Source organism: Petaurus breviceps, unplaced genomic scaffold (genome assembly GCF_028583685.1).
Source record: "Petaurus breviceps papuanus isolate PSGF00001 unplaced genomic scaffold, PetGlider_PUasm1.0 38, whole genome shotgun sequence".
Classification (NCBI taxonomy): Eukaryota; Metazoa; Chordata; class Mammalia; order Diprotodontia; family Petauridae; genus Petaurus; species Petaurus breviceps.
In genome coordinates this window covers 23,717,944-23,734,367 of record NW_027186304.1, presented here as the reverse complement: position 1 = coordinate 23,734,367, position 16,424 = coordinate 23,717,944, and the positions used below count along the sequence as shown (strand labels likewise).

At 36.2% G+C, this 16,424-nt stretch overlaps 1 protein-coding gene across 8 annotated transcripts in view; it reads left to right on the top strand.

The window, feature by feature from the left end:
• Positions 1-16,424, top strand: part of ANKRD12 (ankyrin repeat domain 12) — a 209,358-nt gene that overhangs the window by 174,778 nt on the left and 18,156 nt on the right. For all 8 annotated transcript variants that reach the window (XM_069099659.1, XM_069099654.1, XM_069099653.1 and 5 more), the window contains one exon: positions 629-5,343. In XM_069099659.1, coding sequence (XP_068955760.1) covers positions 629-5,343 — 4,715 coding nt within the window. The remainder of the gene's footprint in view (positions 1-628; positions 5,344-16,424) is intronic.

The window sequence follows — 16,424 nt, the reverse complement described above, 5'->3', positions numbered from 1 at the left end:
AAGTATTGACTCCCCAGAAGTAGATTTAGTAATATATATACACATGAATTAGAAGTTAGGAAATTGAAGAACAAAGTATGTATTTCAAAACACACAGATGGATAGTTCAGTGAATTAATGGATGGATAAGATTTCATTTATCTTGCTAATTTGCTAATATAACCTTTTGGATTATATTTCTTCATTTTATTGAATTTAGTTTTCTAATTTTTTTTTTACTAAGTTGGTGTTTGTTTTTCTAATTAAATTTTCTAATTAAAAATGACTTCTACCTTTTAAATTTTTGAGTCTCTGATATATTCACATAGTTCTTTATATAAGTATAAAAAAAAACTTTATAAATCAACAATTCATGATAATACATGAGCTCTTTACTATAAACACTTGTTAAGAGGCTTTAGAAGTAACACAAGGACTTCCTACTAAGTGATTCCATAACATGGACCCAGAAGATAGCAAAGCTTCATTGTTCTGCTGTCTCCATAATTCATACATAAACCTCAAGTGATTTTTTTAAAATTCAATTTAATTTGGAATGTGTTGTTTGCATACTATATATTTTTTAGTCATCCTGATTTTTCTGAAAAATGTCATTTGTTGACTGACAGATTTTCTTTTCTTACTTTAGATTCTGAAGAGGCTCCATCTGTAAATCCTTCTAGTGTTGATGAAAATATTGATTCTGAAGCAGAGAAAGACTCACTAGTCAGTGAAAGTAAACAGTTAATACCTAGTAAAGCCCCTCTTCCATCTGCTCTTGATGAATATGAATTCAAAGATGATGATGACGAAGAAATAAATAAAATGATTGATAACAGACACATTCTTAGGAAGGAACTGCGAAAAGAAAATGAATCTGAAATAGAAAAGAATTTGTTTGTAAAGCAAGAAAAAGTCTATCCCAAACTATTTAAAAGTAAAAAACAGAAGCCATCTAGAGTTCTGTATTCAAGCTCTGAAAGTTCAGATGAGGAAATTCTACAGGACAAAAAAGTTGTTTCTGCTCCATGTTCTGTCCCTGAAACTTCAACTTCTGATTTAAGATCCAAAAAGGAATATTTAGTTGCAAATGAACATAAACAGAAAGGAAAGGTTAAAAGAAAGTTAAAAAATCAAAACAAAAATAAAGAAAATCAAGAGTTGAAGCAAGAAAAAGAAGGAAAAGAAAATTCTAGAGTAACAAACTTGGTATGTAATCCTGTATTAGATTCTCTAGAAAAAACTAGAGAGGAAGAAAATTTTAGGAAGTCTTTTACTCCAAAAGATGATACTTCATTACATTTATTTCATATTACTACTAGTAAATCTCCTAAACATCCCTGTGGACTAAGTGAAAAACAATCAACTCTACTAAAACAAGAAAACACCAAAACATGCTTATCACCAGGTAGTTCTGAAATGTCCTTACAATCTGACCTTGTTAGACATGAAAACAATGCAGATTCAGAATTCTTGTTGGAAACTTCTAGTGGAAAATATTGTAAACATAAAGAAAAAAGTAAGCATCATCAGAAAGATTTCCACTTAGAATTTGGTGATAAATCTATTCCAAAAATTAAAGATGAAGATCATAGTCTATCTTTTGATAATTCAGACTATGCACTGAAAAAGATTGATAAAGAAGGCAAGACATTAAAGAAACATAAATTAAAACATAAAGACAGAGAAAAGGAAAAGCACAAAAAAGAGCCAGATGGTGAAAAAGAAAAATACAGAAATAAGGATGGAAATAAAGCAATTCAGAGAAGTGTTGAATTTGATAGAGAATTTTGGAAAGAGAATTTTTTTAAAAGTGATGAAACTGAAGATATCTTTTTAAATGTGGAACATGAATTCCTGCCATCAGAAAAAAAATCTAAGTTGGAAAAAAACACAAAAGATGACAAATTAAGCAAGGAAAAACACACACCGAAAGAAAGAAGCTTTAAAGAGGAACGAGAAAAAGGGAAAAAGGAAAGTGAGAAGTCCTTTAAGGAAGAAAAAATCAAAGAGTTAAAAGAAGAAAAGGAGAGTATACCAACAGATAAAGAAACAGAATTACTTCCTTTGGGTATAAGTATTAAAGAAGAATCAGTGGGATTGCATTTAATAGAAAAGGAGACAGAAATTGACAAACAAGAAAAGAATATGAAAGAAAATAAGGACAGGCCTGAGAAACGTCTTCAGATTAAAGAAAAAGACTTGGAAAGGAATGACAGAAAAAATACTGAAAAAGAAAAGAAGACAAAGCATGATCATAAGCCAGAGAGAGACAAATTAGAATTGAATGAATGCATAGAAAAAACAAAAGAAAAGGACAGAGGAAATTCACAACAGGCAGAAAAATACCATAAAGAAAGTGAGAAGATAAAAAATGTTGCTGCAGTTAAAAAAGCTGATGACAGAGAAAAAAGTAGAGATAAGATGGATAAAAAACATGACAAAGAAAAAACTGAAAAAGAGAGGCATCTAGGTGAAAGCAAAGAAAAACACTTCATAGAGAAAAAAGGTAAGCTATCAGATAAAGATAGTGAATCTATTAAACTTGAAAAAGGCAAGACGAAAGAAAGGGAGGTTGAGAAAAGGGAAAAATCTAGAGATAAAGAAAGTTTATCTTTAGCTGCTTCTAAGCATGTACAGGAAGAGAGAAGGTCCACTTCCACAGAAAGTAGTAAGACACTGCATGAAAAACTTTCATCACTTAAAGAAAAAACAAAAGATGAACCTTTGAAAACTCCTGATGGAAAAGAAAAAGATAAAAAGGATAGAGATATAGACAGGTATAAAGAACGAGATAAGCGCAGAGAAAAGACACGGCTCAGTAATTTCCCCAGGCACAAACCTGAAGTGGACAAGCCTCGGCCCCAATCATTGACACCAAGAGATATTCGACCAAAAGAAAAGAGGTTAGTGAATGACGATTTAATGCAGACAAGTTTTGAAAGAATGCTAAGCCTTAAAGACCTAGAAATAGAACAGTGGCATAAAAAACATAAGGAAAAAATTAAACAAAAAGAAAAGGAAAGATTGAGGAACCGTTCCTGTTTAGAACTCAATAAAGTAAAAGATAAAGAAAAAGCAAAAAATGCATTAGCAGAATCAAAAAATAAAGAACTAATTAGGTCAAAGAGTTCAGAGTTGTCTGATGTTTACACTAAGGAGAAACATTTGAAAGATGCTACAAGTAACAGATCTCAATCTGTAGACACAAAGAATATAACAAATGTTGGGAAGTCATCTTTAATTATAGATAATTTAAGCAGATCTCCTCGATCAGAAAGTGAAAAAACAGGGCTCAGCTCTAGATCTGTATCAATGATTTCAGTCGCTAGTTCAGAAGATTCCTGCCATACTACAGTGACAACCCCAAGACCTGTAGTTGAATATGATTCTGACTTTATATTGGAAGGTTCTGATTCCCAAATGTCCTTTTCACAGTCACCATTTTTGCCAGTTGCCAAATCTCCTGCCCTTCATGAAAGGGAGTTGGACAGTGTAACTGAATTGTCAGAGCGGATTAAATTACCACACGCAAACAGACTTCCAACATCTCATCTTAGGTCATCTTCTATAGAAGATGTTAAGCTTATTATTAATGAGTGTAGACCTGTCGTGGAAGTTCGAAGATGTAGCATGCCACCTGTCATTTCAGAACATATAAAACAACTTCAAACAATGTCAGAAGAAAACAATCAAAGTAGGTTGCTAGCTGTGCCAAGTCATATTTGCAGTTCCCCTAAACATGAAGTGTCTTCTTGTAATGTGCCTGAAAATGACCTTGCAAAAGTGTCTAACTTACATTCCAGTTTTGTTACTTCTCCAGTTACATCTTTCAGCAGTAAACATAGTTCATCAGATACAAATGCTATCAAAAGTACTGCTCAGATGAGCCCTGTAGGAGAAAACCCTATGCATGTAGAGCCATGTAATCTAATTAATGTGACTCAACAAAATAAGTCTTGGGAGATACCTGTTGAACGATTGGAGTCATTAAGCACAAATGATTTTAACTGTTCAAATTATAGAGTACCTGATCAAGATCCAGTCATCCAAGGATTGTGTAATCCTAACAACAGAATATTAAAGGAACAGAATACTTCTGAATTATTACCTCAACATCAAACTGAAATCCAAGGAAATTCAGGTGCTCAAGATTCAGCATCTTTTATGCCTTCTCAGCCACCTTGCTCTTTCCATGGCCAGTCATTCCCAGATGCTGAATGTATTCCTAAACCTATGTCTTTGTCATATATTGGTAATCAGGAGTCAACTTTTCAACAGAAGACTCTGGTCCATAATAATTCTGTTTTAGATGCAAATAATAAAGACTTGGAAAATACTTTTTTTCCAACTGATGGTCAAAAGACAGATGCATTTGTCACTATGTATACTGAAAGGACCATTCAGGATGCATCACCAAATTATGAAAGGACTAATGCCTTGCCCATAGTATCATCAGAAAAGGACTTTCTTGGAAATGATGCCTATTCACAAATAAATACACATCCTTATTCATTTAGCAAACTTATTTACAAAACTTCAAACAATCATGAAGTTGATAACACAGCTGACACTCAGGTTATTTCACACGAAAAAGAAAAACTTGAGAGTTCAGTTTTAATCAATTTAGCTAAGTCGTCTGATGTGGATCTTGGCGAACTAAATGCAGGGATATCTAAAGGAAACCTAAATGAACAAGATAGTTCAAAAAATTACAGTGAAAGTAGAAAAGGATTTCTGTCCATGGAAGATGAGGAATCACAACAGAACTCTATATCAAATCCCGAAAGTCACTTACAGTCCTCTGGTCAAACAGAAATACATAAATGTAGTCAGTTAGTTAAAATAGAGGTAGAAGAAACTGCCGAAGATGATAAAACTGATCACCAAATACCTCAAAGAATGACCAGAAACAGAGCGAATATAATGGCAAATCAGAGTAAACAGATCCCTATTAGTTGTGTGCCATTGTCTGAAAAAGATAATGAATCTGCATCTCCTAGAGGAAGAATAAGGTTAACTGAGGAAGATGATGCTCAAGTCCACCATCCCCGGAAAAGGAAAATGTCACGTGTGCCTCAGCCTGTGCAAGTGAATCCCTCTTTACTACAAGCAAAAGAGAAAACTCAACAATCTCTGGCAGCCATTGTAGATTCTCTGAAATTAGATGAGATTCAGCCATATAGTTCAGAGAGGGCAAATCCATATTTTGAATACTTGCACATAAGAAAAAAAATAGAAGAGAAACGCAAATTACTGTGTAGTGTTATTCCTCAAGCACCTCAGTATTATGATGAATATGTGACCTTTAATGGATCATACCTCCTGGATGGAAACCCCTTAAGCAAGATTTGTATTCCTACTGTAAGTAACAGTTTTACTTGTTAAAATACACTTTGAATATATCAAGATATTCCTTAAATTCAATTTAGTAATGTCTGCATATTTTTGATTTGGTTAAAGTAAAAAAAAAATTCATTAAAGGAGGGTCTTCAGGGTTGCAAATAACTAGATGCTTCTGAAAGAGCTAGCCAAGACAGAAGCTTTTTAAAAAAAATAATTGATTTCATTCACAGGCAATTATATGAAAAACTTTTGGCAAAAAGTTAAAGGAAAAGGATTGTATTTTCATTTTCACACAAGACAGCAAGTGATTTTGAAATCTTGTTCTGGAGGTCTGTAAAGTAAAAAAAAGGAGGGGAGGGAGAAAAGGTTTAAGTATTACCTTATATTTATTACTTTTCTTAACTAAAATTCCTGACACATCTCAGGAAACTCTAAATAAGAGTTAAGTAGTAGTTTATGTGGTCATAGGGCAAACAAATGAAATAGTCATCATTTTATGAAGATCCTCAAAAACGTAAAAGTAACTATTTTTGTTTTATTCCAAGAGGCCTTCTGTTCCCCTAAGATTTTTTAAAAAGAAAAGAAAATTTACCTAAAATAATTACCCATCTTAAAGATTGAAAATATAAGTAAATTTTATATTTCAATGATTATAGGTGAAACTTGTGTGGATTCTGCATCCTAAAATATACACCTGAATGGTGTTTTAATGTGCTGATTTATGGCGCCATCTGCTGTTTATTTAATATATTTTAATGGTCTCCCATTTGGCTAACAATATAATCATTACCTTCAGAGCACATGCCTTTGTTTTGAGGTTTTGTTATTTAGCCTTATGGTCAGCATGATAGTATTGTTCAAAATGAGCTGCCAAGGACTATGTTTTAGGAACTGAAATCACTATTACTTCAATTTGCCTTAAAACTATAGGAATGTCTTTCTCTCTCTCTCTCTCTCTCTCTCTCTCTCTCTCTCTCTCTCTCTCTCTCTCTCTCTCTCTCTCTCTCTCTCTCTCTCACACGCACACGATCTCACTCTCACTCTCACTCTCATTCACTCTCTCTCACACTCTCATTCACCTAAACATAGAGCACTCTACTAAGTGCTAGGGAGATAACATAATTTAAATGATAGCAGTAATCACAGCTGTCATTTATATATCATTTTAAGGTTCTTAAAGCACTTGATTCAGCAACATCATTTCTCGGTGACATCACTAATAAATTGTAACTAAGGCCATAAAAAACACTTGAAACTCTACTGGAATTCATTTATAACATTTTTCCTCTGGAACAAATTGCAGAACCATTGACTTTTAGCAAGATATTCAAGTATAATTGTCATGACAGTATTCTGATAAAAGTTTGACTTGAGGTAAAGTAAAGCAGAAAGATGCTTTCAGCTTTGTTATGTTACATTGCTGTTGTATCCAAAAATCATGTTTACTTTTTAAAAAAAATCATTTTTGTAGTTCACTTATATGCAAAACATGAGATATATTGTATCTTAATATATCTTCTTCTCTTTTTTCTGAGTTAGGTTTTCCAGACCCTAGGCTACCAGAAATTATTTTTCATCTAAGAACCTAAGTTTCACCTCAATTTAAACTTTTGATGCCTGCCCTCCACTAATCCCAGAACTTTAAACATTTCTTAGAATTATTGAATTTTAAAGCTGGAAGGGATTTAGAAAACACTTAATCCCACCCTTCATTTTACTGACAGGAAACTAGGTCCCAAAGTGGAAAAAAGCAGTGCTAGAAATTGTCTCCTTTCACAGGTTTATTTTGTCTTTACTACCTAATATTTTGTTAGAATACCAAGTTGCAAAATGGGAAAACAAAGTTACTTTTTCTGTGATAAACAATGTAGTCTAATAATATAGCTAGGATTTGTATAACTCTTTAAAGTTTGCAAAACATTTTATAAAAATTCACTTCGTTTTATCCTCACAACAACCATGAGAAAAAGGTACTGTTATTATCCCCATTTTACAGGTGAGGAAACTGAGGCATACAAAAGTTAAGTGACTCAAGGTTTCCTGACACCAGGTCGAGCACTTTTCCCCTGCACCACTAGTTGCCTCTAAAGATGATTCTAATTGAATCATAGAATTGTAGAGCTTGAAAAGGTATTTAAGATCTAATCTCTACATTTTATAGATGAAGAAACTGAAATGCAGAATGACTAGTGACTTGCCTAAGATCATATGACTAGCTAGTAGCAAACCTGGGGTCTTTTAACCTTATTGATCTTTCTGCTTCTATGAATGGTCCGGACTATACAATTGAAATCTTATTTTAATCAAGTTATTAGTGGTATGTATAGGATGCCTGAGTGATTCCTAATTTTTTGTGTAGTTGATATTGTTTCATTATCTGAAAGAATTATATTTCATTATATTTTTGTGAGATAGGTACTGCCCTCTCTAAAGTACTATGTGAAATATATTTTGTTTGTTTATCTAAAATTCATAATGAAAATGTTATAACTATTGGAATTACTGGAAGAACCCTATACTATCAGAAAACTAAGACAGTAATAACAAAATATCTCAGGAATCATAGAGTATCAGAATTGAAAGGAACCTCAGAAGTTGTCTAATCTAACCAATATATGAAAAGGAATCTCCCATTTCTACCATCCCTGCAAGAAGCTGTCTAACCTACTGAAGCCCTCCAGTGATGGAAAAGTCACTTTCTCCTAAGGCACCCAGTTCTATTTGGTGGAAATTGTTAGGAAGCTGTCATTATGTGAGGTCAAAATCTGTACTTTTGCATTTCCACTCATTGCTCTTAGTTCTGCCCTCAAGGGCCAAACAGAACCAGTATAATTTACTCTGGCATGGCAGCCCTTCAGCCACTCAGAAACAGCTATTGTACTCTCCATATCCTAAATGTTTTATTCTTTACACCAAAAATACCAAGTTCCTTAAATAGATCCTTCAGTGGCACGTTTTTCTAATCCTCTCACCAATCTTGGGTGCTATCTTCTAGATAATTTCCAGGTAATCAGTTTCCTAAACTGTAGCAACCAGAATCAGACAATACTCCAGATATAATCTAAGGCAGAGTGTACAGCAGGGCTAGCACCTACCCTGTGCTAGTCACAATGCTTTGTACAGCCTAAGGAAAACTTAACTCATCATCCCATTTTATTTTCTCCTTAGTTCATGAAATACCATCGGAAGATCATAGGAAATTTTCGACACAATATTGCATCTCTTTCTCTATTGATTTACACTATTCTGTCTTCCCAACTCCCACCCTGACCAGCTTGCTTACATCATCTGTATGTATCTTTTTACATTCAGCATTAGTCAGTTCTCTTCTTTCTCTCCCCCTCCCTCCCTCTCTCTCTCTGTCTTTCTCTGTCTCTTTTTCTTCTTCTTTTTCTTTCTCTCTCCCCTCTCCCTCTCTCCACACACACACACATACACACACACACGTATATGTCTTATGACATCTTGTGTTTGTCCGAATTTGTACTGTCGGAATTCCTTTCTTAAAAGCATCTTATTCGTTTTGGTTAAATTTTTTCAAATACTTGAGGAAATATATCTTCTCTATATATAATAGCACCTATTATATGCAAGTATTCTACCCCTCCTTTTCCTAATCTGTTCACTTGGAACATGGTAAACCTCTTCATAGCCAAATTTCAGTCATAAATCATATCCCACAAAGTTTTAGTGGCCCTCTAATGCCCTTAATATTTGTTTTAGCTAATTAACCATTTTAATATGCATTTGTGTGTATGTGTTTTATGAGTATTTGAATAAGTTGAGTTAGCCTCAGTCTCCAAGATCTTTAGTTTCCCAAACAATATTTAAAGTCCCCTGGAATAGAGGAATATATAATATAATTCAAGTATAAAGAAAAAATATTTGGGGAATAATTATAAGGGAGAAAAATAATAATGAGACATACGAAGTTATAGAATAAAGAACTTTAATAAAAGTAGTTGAGCCACATAGCATTAGAAACCAGGATACAAAACTACAACATCATTTGCACAGTCGTTTAGAAAGCATTTTCACATACATTATTTCATTTGATCGTCACAGCCAGCCACCTTATGAGGGAAGCAGATTTTACAGATGAAGAAACTGAGACACAGAAATTTAGTGACTCTACCCACGGTCACATGGCTAGTAAGTGGCCAAACCTTGGACTAGAGCCCAGTTTTAATTCTATTTCTGCATAACCACTCTAACCATCAACATAAACATATCACTTAACATTTTATTTCATAATATTCAAAAGGATGACAGAGTTGTTATCTTTAAAGGACTATATCATGTTCTATTCTCTCAGAAAATATTTATTAAATTCCTGCTATCTGCCAAACACTATCCTGGTGAGAAAGAAAAATGACAGTTCCTGCTGTAGTGTCATTGGATTGTCAGGCATGATTTCTCTATCTAGAAGTCCAGATAAACTCTGATGGGAGTAAGATTTGAGTCCCTAGGAGTATCTGGTTTTATGACTATTTAACTTTACAGAGATTTGTAAAGCACCTGCCAAGAGAAAGGAGGGCACTGTGTTGGACCTCATGGAAACAAAGACAAAATTATAATCCCTCACCTTGAGGGATTTACTTTCGTCTAGGAGGTAAAGTAAAGGCAAAGTAACTGAAGGAGGAAAGGAGCTCCAACAGCCAGATCACAGAAGATTCCAAGTAGAAGGGTCTTCCAGAGCTGAGTTTTGAAAGTGAGATAAGTATTCTAAGTGACTTAGGTGAGGAGGGAGAGTGCAGGAAGTGTGGGATTCATCAGAAAAGATAGGCTGGAGCCAAATTGTGAATTACTTCATTTCTTTTCCTTTTTTTTTCTTTTTGGAGGGGGGAGGCAGGGCAGTTGGAGTTAAGTGACTTGCCCAAGGTCACACGGTTAGTTTTTGTGTGTGTGTGTGTTAAGTGTCTGAGGCCAGATTTGAACTCAGGTCCTCCTGACCCCAGGGCCAGTGCTCTATTCACTGCGCTGCCTAGCCGCCCCCGAATTACCCTTTTCTTTGGGAAGGCAAGCCCCAAAGCTAGCACAACAAGACTCCCTTCTCTATCTAGAAGGCTAGATTCCTAGAACACTTTGCTTAAGGAAATCCAGAATCTCTCCTATAGTAACCAGGTGGCTGGAGCACAAGAAAATTTGTCCATGAACTGTCCTCTGAGTTTATGTGTTAAATACGTCTATGTCTACCATGAGTTTTTGTCACAGGTTGCCATTAACAGCTTTGGAGAGAGAGTAGGAAACCATGCTTGTGTGCGCAGGTTTACATACATATGCACACACAAACTGTAGGTCTGCTGTGCTGCACTTCAGTCTGTCTTATGCATGCAAAAAAGGAAATTCCTAAAGAAGGAGCTGCTATATTATCTCACTTTTATAGACTTTTAAAAGAGAGTAGCCTATCTTCCTGAGCCACAGAAAGGCAATTATTTTCAGTTCCTTACGTTCTTTCAGCAAGGCCTTAGTGAATATGCCCATTTTCTCTGGGAAAATATCCCCTCAGATGGGCCCTGACCCTGTAATTTCATTAGGTTGATTCAAGAACTTGTCTTCCTCCAGTCAAATCCGTGTTCTCCACCAATTAAATGTTTGTTCTCCCAGCAAATGAAATTGGGGTAATTTAGAGGCACTGTGACATATATCCCCAGTTCTGGCTAGTTCTTTGCCAATTTGAAAAAACTGTGGATAGTTCTCTGCCAACTTGGAGAAGCTTCAACATTTGTCATTTTGATTGACTACATCAGTGCTGGGTTAACAACATTGATGATGCATAGATCCTAAGAAGCGCTGAAATGAACAGTCTTTTGTGAGGGTACACTCTTTCTAGAACTATTGGACCTTGTGATAATAACCCCCCCACCGCAAATCACATAATTATTCAGATTCCACGAGCAAAATTTTACAAAGGTCCTATGGGTTACCTCTTGTCTTAGTGTTTATAAGGGCTTGTCCCCTCCCAGAAAGGGGGGGGGGGGGAATTAAAAGCAAAACAAGTAGCTTAAAAGAAAAAAAAAGCTTCACTCCAGTCCCATCTGAGGCTCCAAGACACGTGGCGTTCTCCCAACAGAGTTTTGGGGCTGTGAGTTAATCAAAAGTCTGCCTCTCAAGTGAACAATCAAACCGTTCTGGGTAACAATTTCTCTAGTGGATACCTGCATCACATAGGGCAAATCCAAATGGAGGCCTGGGGAAGAAATGTCTCCATGGGATCCCTTCGGTACATAGAGTAATCCAAAATGAAATTCAAGGTGAATGGGTTGATCAGAAATCAAACCATCAATATCTAAAACTTACCTCCCCCCCCACGCACACACACACAAAAGGAAAGCACTTGAGGTACAAAAGGTATAATTCTTGAGCTATAAAACCATTTTCCTTTGAATTTTGAGCTCATAATGATCCCCAACAAACTATCCAGATTAATGCCACAATAGGGCAGAAGTCTAGATCTAAAATAAGTAAAATATGACAAACACTAGTGAGCCCCAAAGTTCAGGGGCTCCTAAAAAGAGATAGGTAGTTGAGACTGATTGGAAATCAGCCCCTCAGATCCTGGATGAGTTGTCTTGGGCTCATGACATCATAAATCTAGCAGACCAGGTAAAGGGGAGGGGGGAGTCCTGGATAAGCCCCACAGATGTTACCTGTGTTCAGAAAGGGAAACAAAAGCAGAGGATGGCCAGTAATTTGGACCATGATCAGTTACAGAACTATACAGAGCACTGAAATAGCCTACCCACTTCTCCTAGAAGGAAACAAAATATGGGGTTATTATCAGGACAGACCTTTGGAATTCTAGTAAGTCCTTTCCCACAAAGTCCTACACAGTACCTCCATAAATTTTTGCTAACCTGTGGTTTAGTCTCCAACCAGAAAATAAATATTCTTTAGGGAAGCCAAAAACTATTAAGTGTCTACTGTGTCCCAAACACTGTATTATCTTATTGGATCCTCACAACAACATTGAGAAGTAGGTGCTATTATTAGCCCCATTGTATGGTTGAGGAAACAGCTTTAACTGAAGTTAAAGTGGACTTGCTCAGGATCACACAGCAAATGAGTGTCTGAGGCTAGATTTAACACTAACTGCTTTGCATCAAACCAACACTCTCCAAGTAATTTACTGGCTTTGTTCTCCAAGTAGAATACTGCACAGGGTATGACATCCTGTTGAAGCTCCTTAGATGAGGACCTCTCTCTGTCTCTCTCTGTCTCTTTCTCTGTCTCTCCCTCCCTCCCTCCCTCCCTCTCTCCTTCCCTCTCTCTCCCTCCCCAAAAGTAGCCCCAAAAATTGTTAGACTGCATTAATATAGAAGTGTAATGTCCAGAACAAAGCAGGTAATAATCCTCTTATATTCTGCTCTAATCAGCCTCCAGTTGGATTACTGTGTTCTGCTTTAATGCCACATTTTAGCAAGGAAATTGTTAAATGAGAGCTCATAGAGAGGAAGCTGTCCCAGGACAGTACTAGCATCTGTTGAAGGACTTGAGGATAATTAGCCCAGAGAAGAGAAGACTGAGAGGGGGAATGGAATAGAAAATGGTCTTGTAATATTTGAAGCATTATTTTATAGGATTAGACTTTCTGCTTGCCTCAGAGAATAACCATCTTTAGATTATTGAGTAGAAGTTCAAGAAGCTAAATTTCAGTTCAATGTAAGAAAGAACATCCTAAAAATGAGAGCTATCCCAAAGTGGGGTGCTCCTTCTGGCATCATGGGTATTCCTAATCACTGGAGGTTTTCAAGTGAAAAGAGTCTATCATCCTCTGTCACAGATATTGTAGAAGGGGACATGCTTCAAGTAACATCATCTAGGTGACTTCCGAGATGTTTTTCAACTTGTAAATTCTAAGATTCTATAAAAATTCTGTATTGGAAGCTGTGTTTATATGTAAGTGAAACTTGGTTATCACTGGTTTGGAGCACATTTTAAGATATTGATTATAAATTACAATAGACTCATGCTGGGGAGTGGGGCTGATGTTTAACTTACAAGCTAAGCGCTAGTAACAGTAACACCTCATAGATGGCATATTGGGGAATTAGGTATTTTAATTCCATTTATCTGTTATTTTGGGGAAAAGGTGTTTCACTTGCTGACTTTACAAAATAATGAATTTTGCCCCATTAAGTACTAAAACTTTTTAAATTTTTAATCAATTTTGATTAATTTTATACTTCCCTGCCATCCTAAATAGAAAATTCTGATATTAACCTCTTGATGACTATGAATCATCATTAGAAATATGTTATTTTATTGTGCTGTAATATGATGATTTCCCCAGGACACTAGTAAAATGTATAAAGCAATTTGCCCTTATCCTAAATGGCCCCAATCTTGGGGCCATTATGCTTGTTGAGTTCTTTTTGGCTTTAAAATTTTACTGTTTCCCTCATTGTTTCTGTCACTTGCTATTTCTTTCTAATAATTTGCTATGGGTTTGAGAGACAAAAGGCAACCCCATTTGTTAAAATTGTGTCTAAAGGAAGAATAAATTAAGATGTTGAGTTAGGACAATAAGTTTTCATTCCTTAATTCCTTTCACTGCCTGATTTCTTAGGAGAATAGGTTTACATAAAATTGCTGAATCAATCCTCTGCCTCTTGAAATACAACTTCTGTCTTTATCATTCTGTTGAAACTACCCTCTCAGAGAACAAGAGTGACTTCCTACTCACCAAAAACAATCACCTTTTCTCAGTCCTCATCTTTTGACTACTCTGTAACATTTGAAATTGTGAATTAACCCCATCCTTCTGGATATTTTCTTATTCTTTGGGCCTTCCCTCATACTTTATTTTTCTGCTTCCTCTCCTGAGCTCCAGATTTAGGTTTCTGAATACCTATTAAATACCTTTGTCTAGATAGCTTACCAGCATCTGAATCTCAACATAACTTAAATTGAATTTGGAGGAGTCTTTTTTTTTTCTAAAACTTATATTGCTTCTGAATTTCTGTTAAAGACATCACTATTCTCCTAATCACTTGTGTTTAAAACTTCATAAGCATCTTTGACTCTCTTTCCTTTGATCCATACATTCTATCAGTTACCAAATCCTCTTCATTCTCTCCCAAAATACCTCCTACATCCATCTCCTCACTATTTCCTATTGCCATCACACTAGTTAAGTCTTTAACTCTCACCTAAACTATTCCAGTAGCTTCCTGAAGTGTTTTTTTTCCCTTACCCCTCATCCCATCCAATGCAACCAGACTCTCCTGGCCCCTAATTGAGGCATCTGCAGTGAACCCTGTTATATCTATCTTAGTCCATAACCTCAAGCCCCTCTACATCTTCTCCCATTTTCTCCTTTGTTCCAGGTCCCAAAGGAGGAGTACCCCTTCTATTTATACTCTTTTTTAAATGTATTTTTATTTATTTTGTTAAAATATTTCCTAATTATGTTTTTTTAACTTATTTATTTAGTTTTAGTTTACAACAATCAGTTCCACAATCCCTTCAGCTCCAAATTTGCTCCTCCCTCTCCTTCCCCACGCCCACCCTCCATGGCAGCATGCAATTCGATATAGGTTCTGCAAATCTCTTCACATTAAACATTAATTAAGTTGTAAAGAAGAATTATAACCAATGGAGTGAACAACAAGAAAGAAGGGATGAAATATGACAAAACACAAAAGAGAGAGAGCAAGGAGTTGACTTCAGTCTGCCTTCAGACTCTGCAGTTCTTATCTTTGGACATGGACATCTCTATTTGTCCTCTTAATTCCATCACTCCCATCTATCCCAGCAGGTTGTCCCATCATTAATTCCTTCCTTCACCTCTTCCGTCGCTCCCTTTTTATTGATGCCTAACCAAATGAAGGAAAGTGAGGCCCAGAGAGGTTATGACTTATTCAAGGTCTCATAGGTAATAAGGGATAGAGGAAGACTTCCAATTCTGAAGTCAGTGCTCTTTCTACTTTACCAGGCTGCTCCTAGCATATTCTTTTTCTCCCCTGTTCCCCCAGTAACAAGTTCCATCAAGACTCTGTATTTGAATCTCTGTATTCTCACTTGGTGATCTCATCAACTCAGTCTTTTCAAGTATCTTCTCCGTGTAGATGATCGCTAAATGAACATACACAACAGCCCTAATCTCTTGAGCTCTAGTCCCACATGGCCCACTGGCTGCTGGACATATCTACCTTGTTATCAAATGAGAATCTCAAACTTAAATATCCAAAACTAAACCAAATGGGATGACCAGATACCACAGTGATTAAGAGCCCCAGCCCCAGTGTCGGGATGACCTGGGATCGAATCCAGGCTCAGACACTCAGCACCCACCCAGAAACACCTGGCCGTGTAACCTCGAGCAAGTTACTTAACCCCGATTGCTTAAAAAAAAAAAAACTAAACCAAATATCTCTCCCCATTTATCTATTTCTGTTGAAGGCATCATCTTCACAGTTTATCCGAGTTCATCACCTCCAAGTTGCCCTTGACTCATTGTCTCCCTCACCCATCCCCATACATAGTTGCCAAGTTTTGCTTCTACCTCCCCAGCATCTTGCATTCACTCTCTTCTCTCTGATTCCTTGGCCATCACCCCCCACCTCAGGTGCTCATCACCTCTTCTCTGAATTATTTTAAATGCATCCTACTTGGGCTCCCTGCTTCCAGTTTTTCCCTTCTCCAGCCCATTCTCTACAAAACATAAAATAACCTTCTTGAGGCACAATTCTGACCATCTCAAAAAACTTCTCTTGCCTTGAGAATAAAATACAAACTCCTGCATAAGGTTTTCTATACCCTGGCTCCAACTCTTCTTTTCACAGACATTAAAGTTACCCTCTTTCATATATTCTGTACTAAAAACTTCACTACTGTTTTCCAGTTGAGTAAAGTCCCCTGCCTCCACATTGCACAGGCCAGTCCACATGCCTGGAATGCATTTTTTCCTTATCTGTGTGTCCCAGAATTCTTATTCTTCAGGCTTCCGTTCAGATATTACCTCTTCCAAGAAGCTACCCAAGATTCCCCAGTTGTTACTGCTCTCTGCGTTGTATTTACTTATTTGTGTACATGTTGTATCCCCTTGGATAGCTCTTTGAAGGCAAAGATTGTTTAGTTTTTGTATCCCCAGTGCC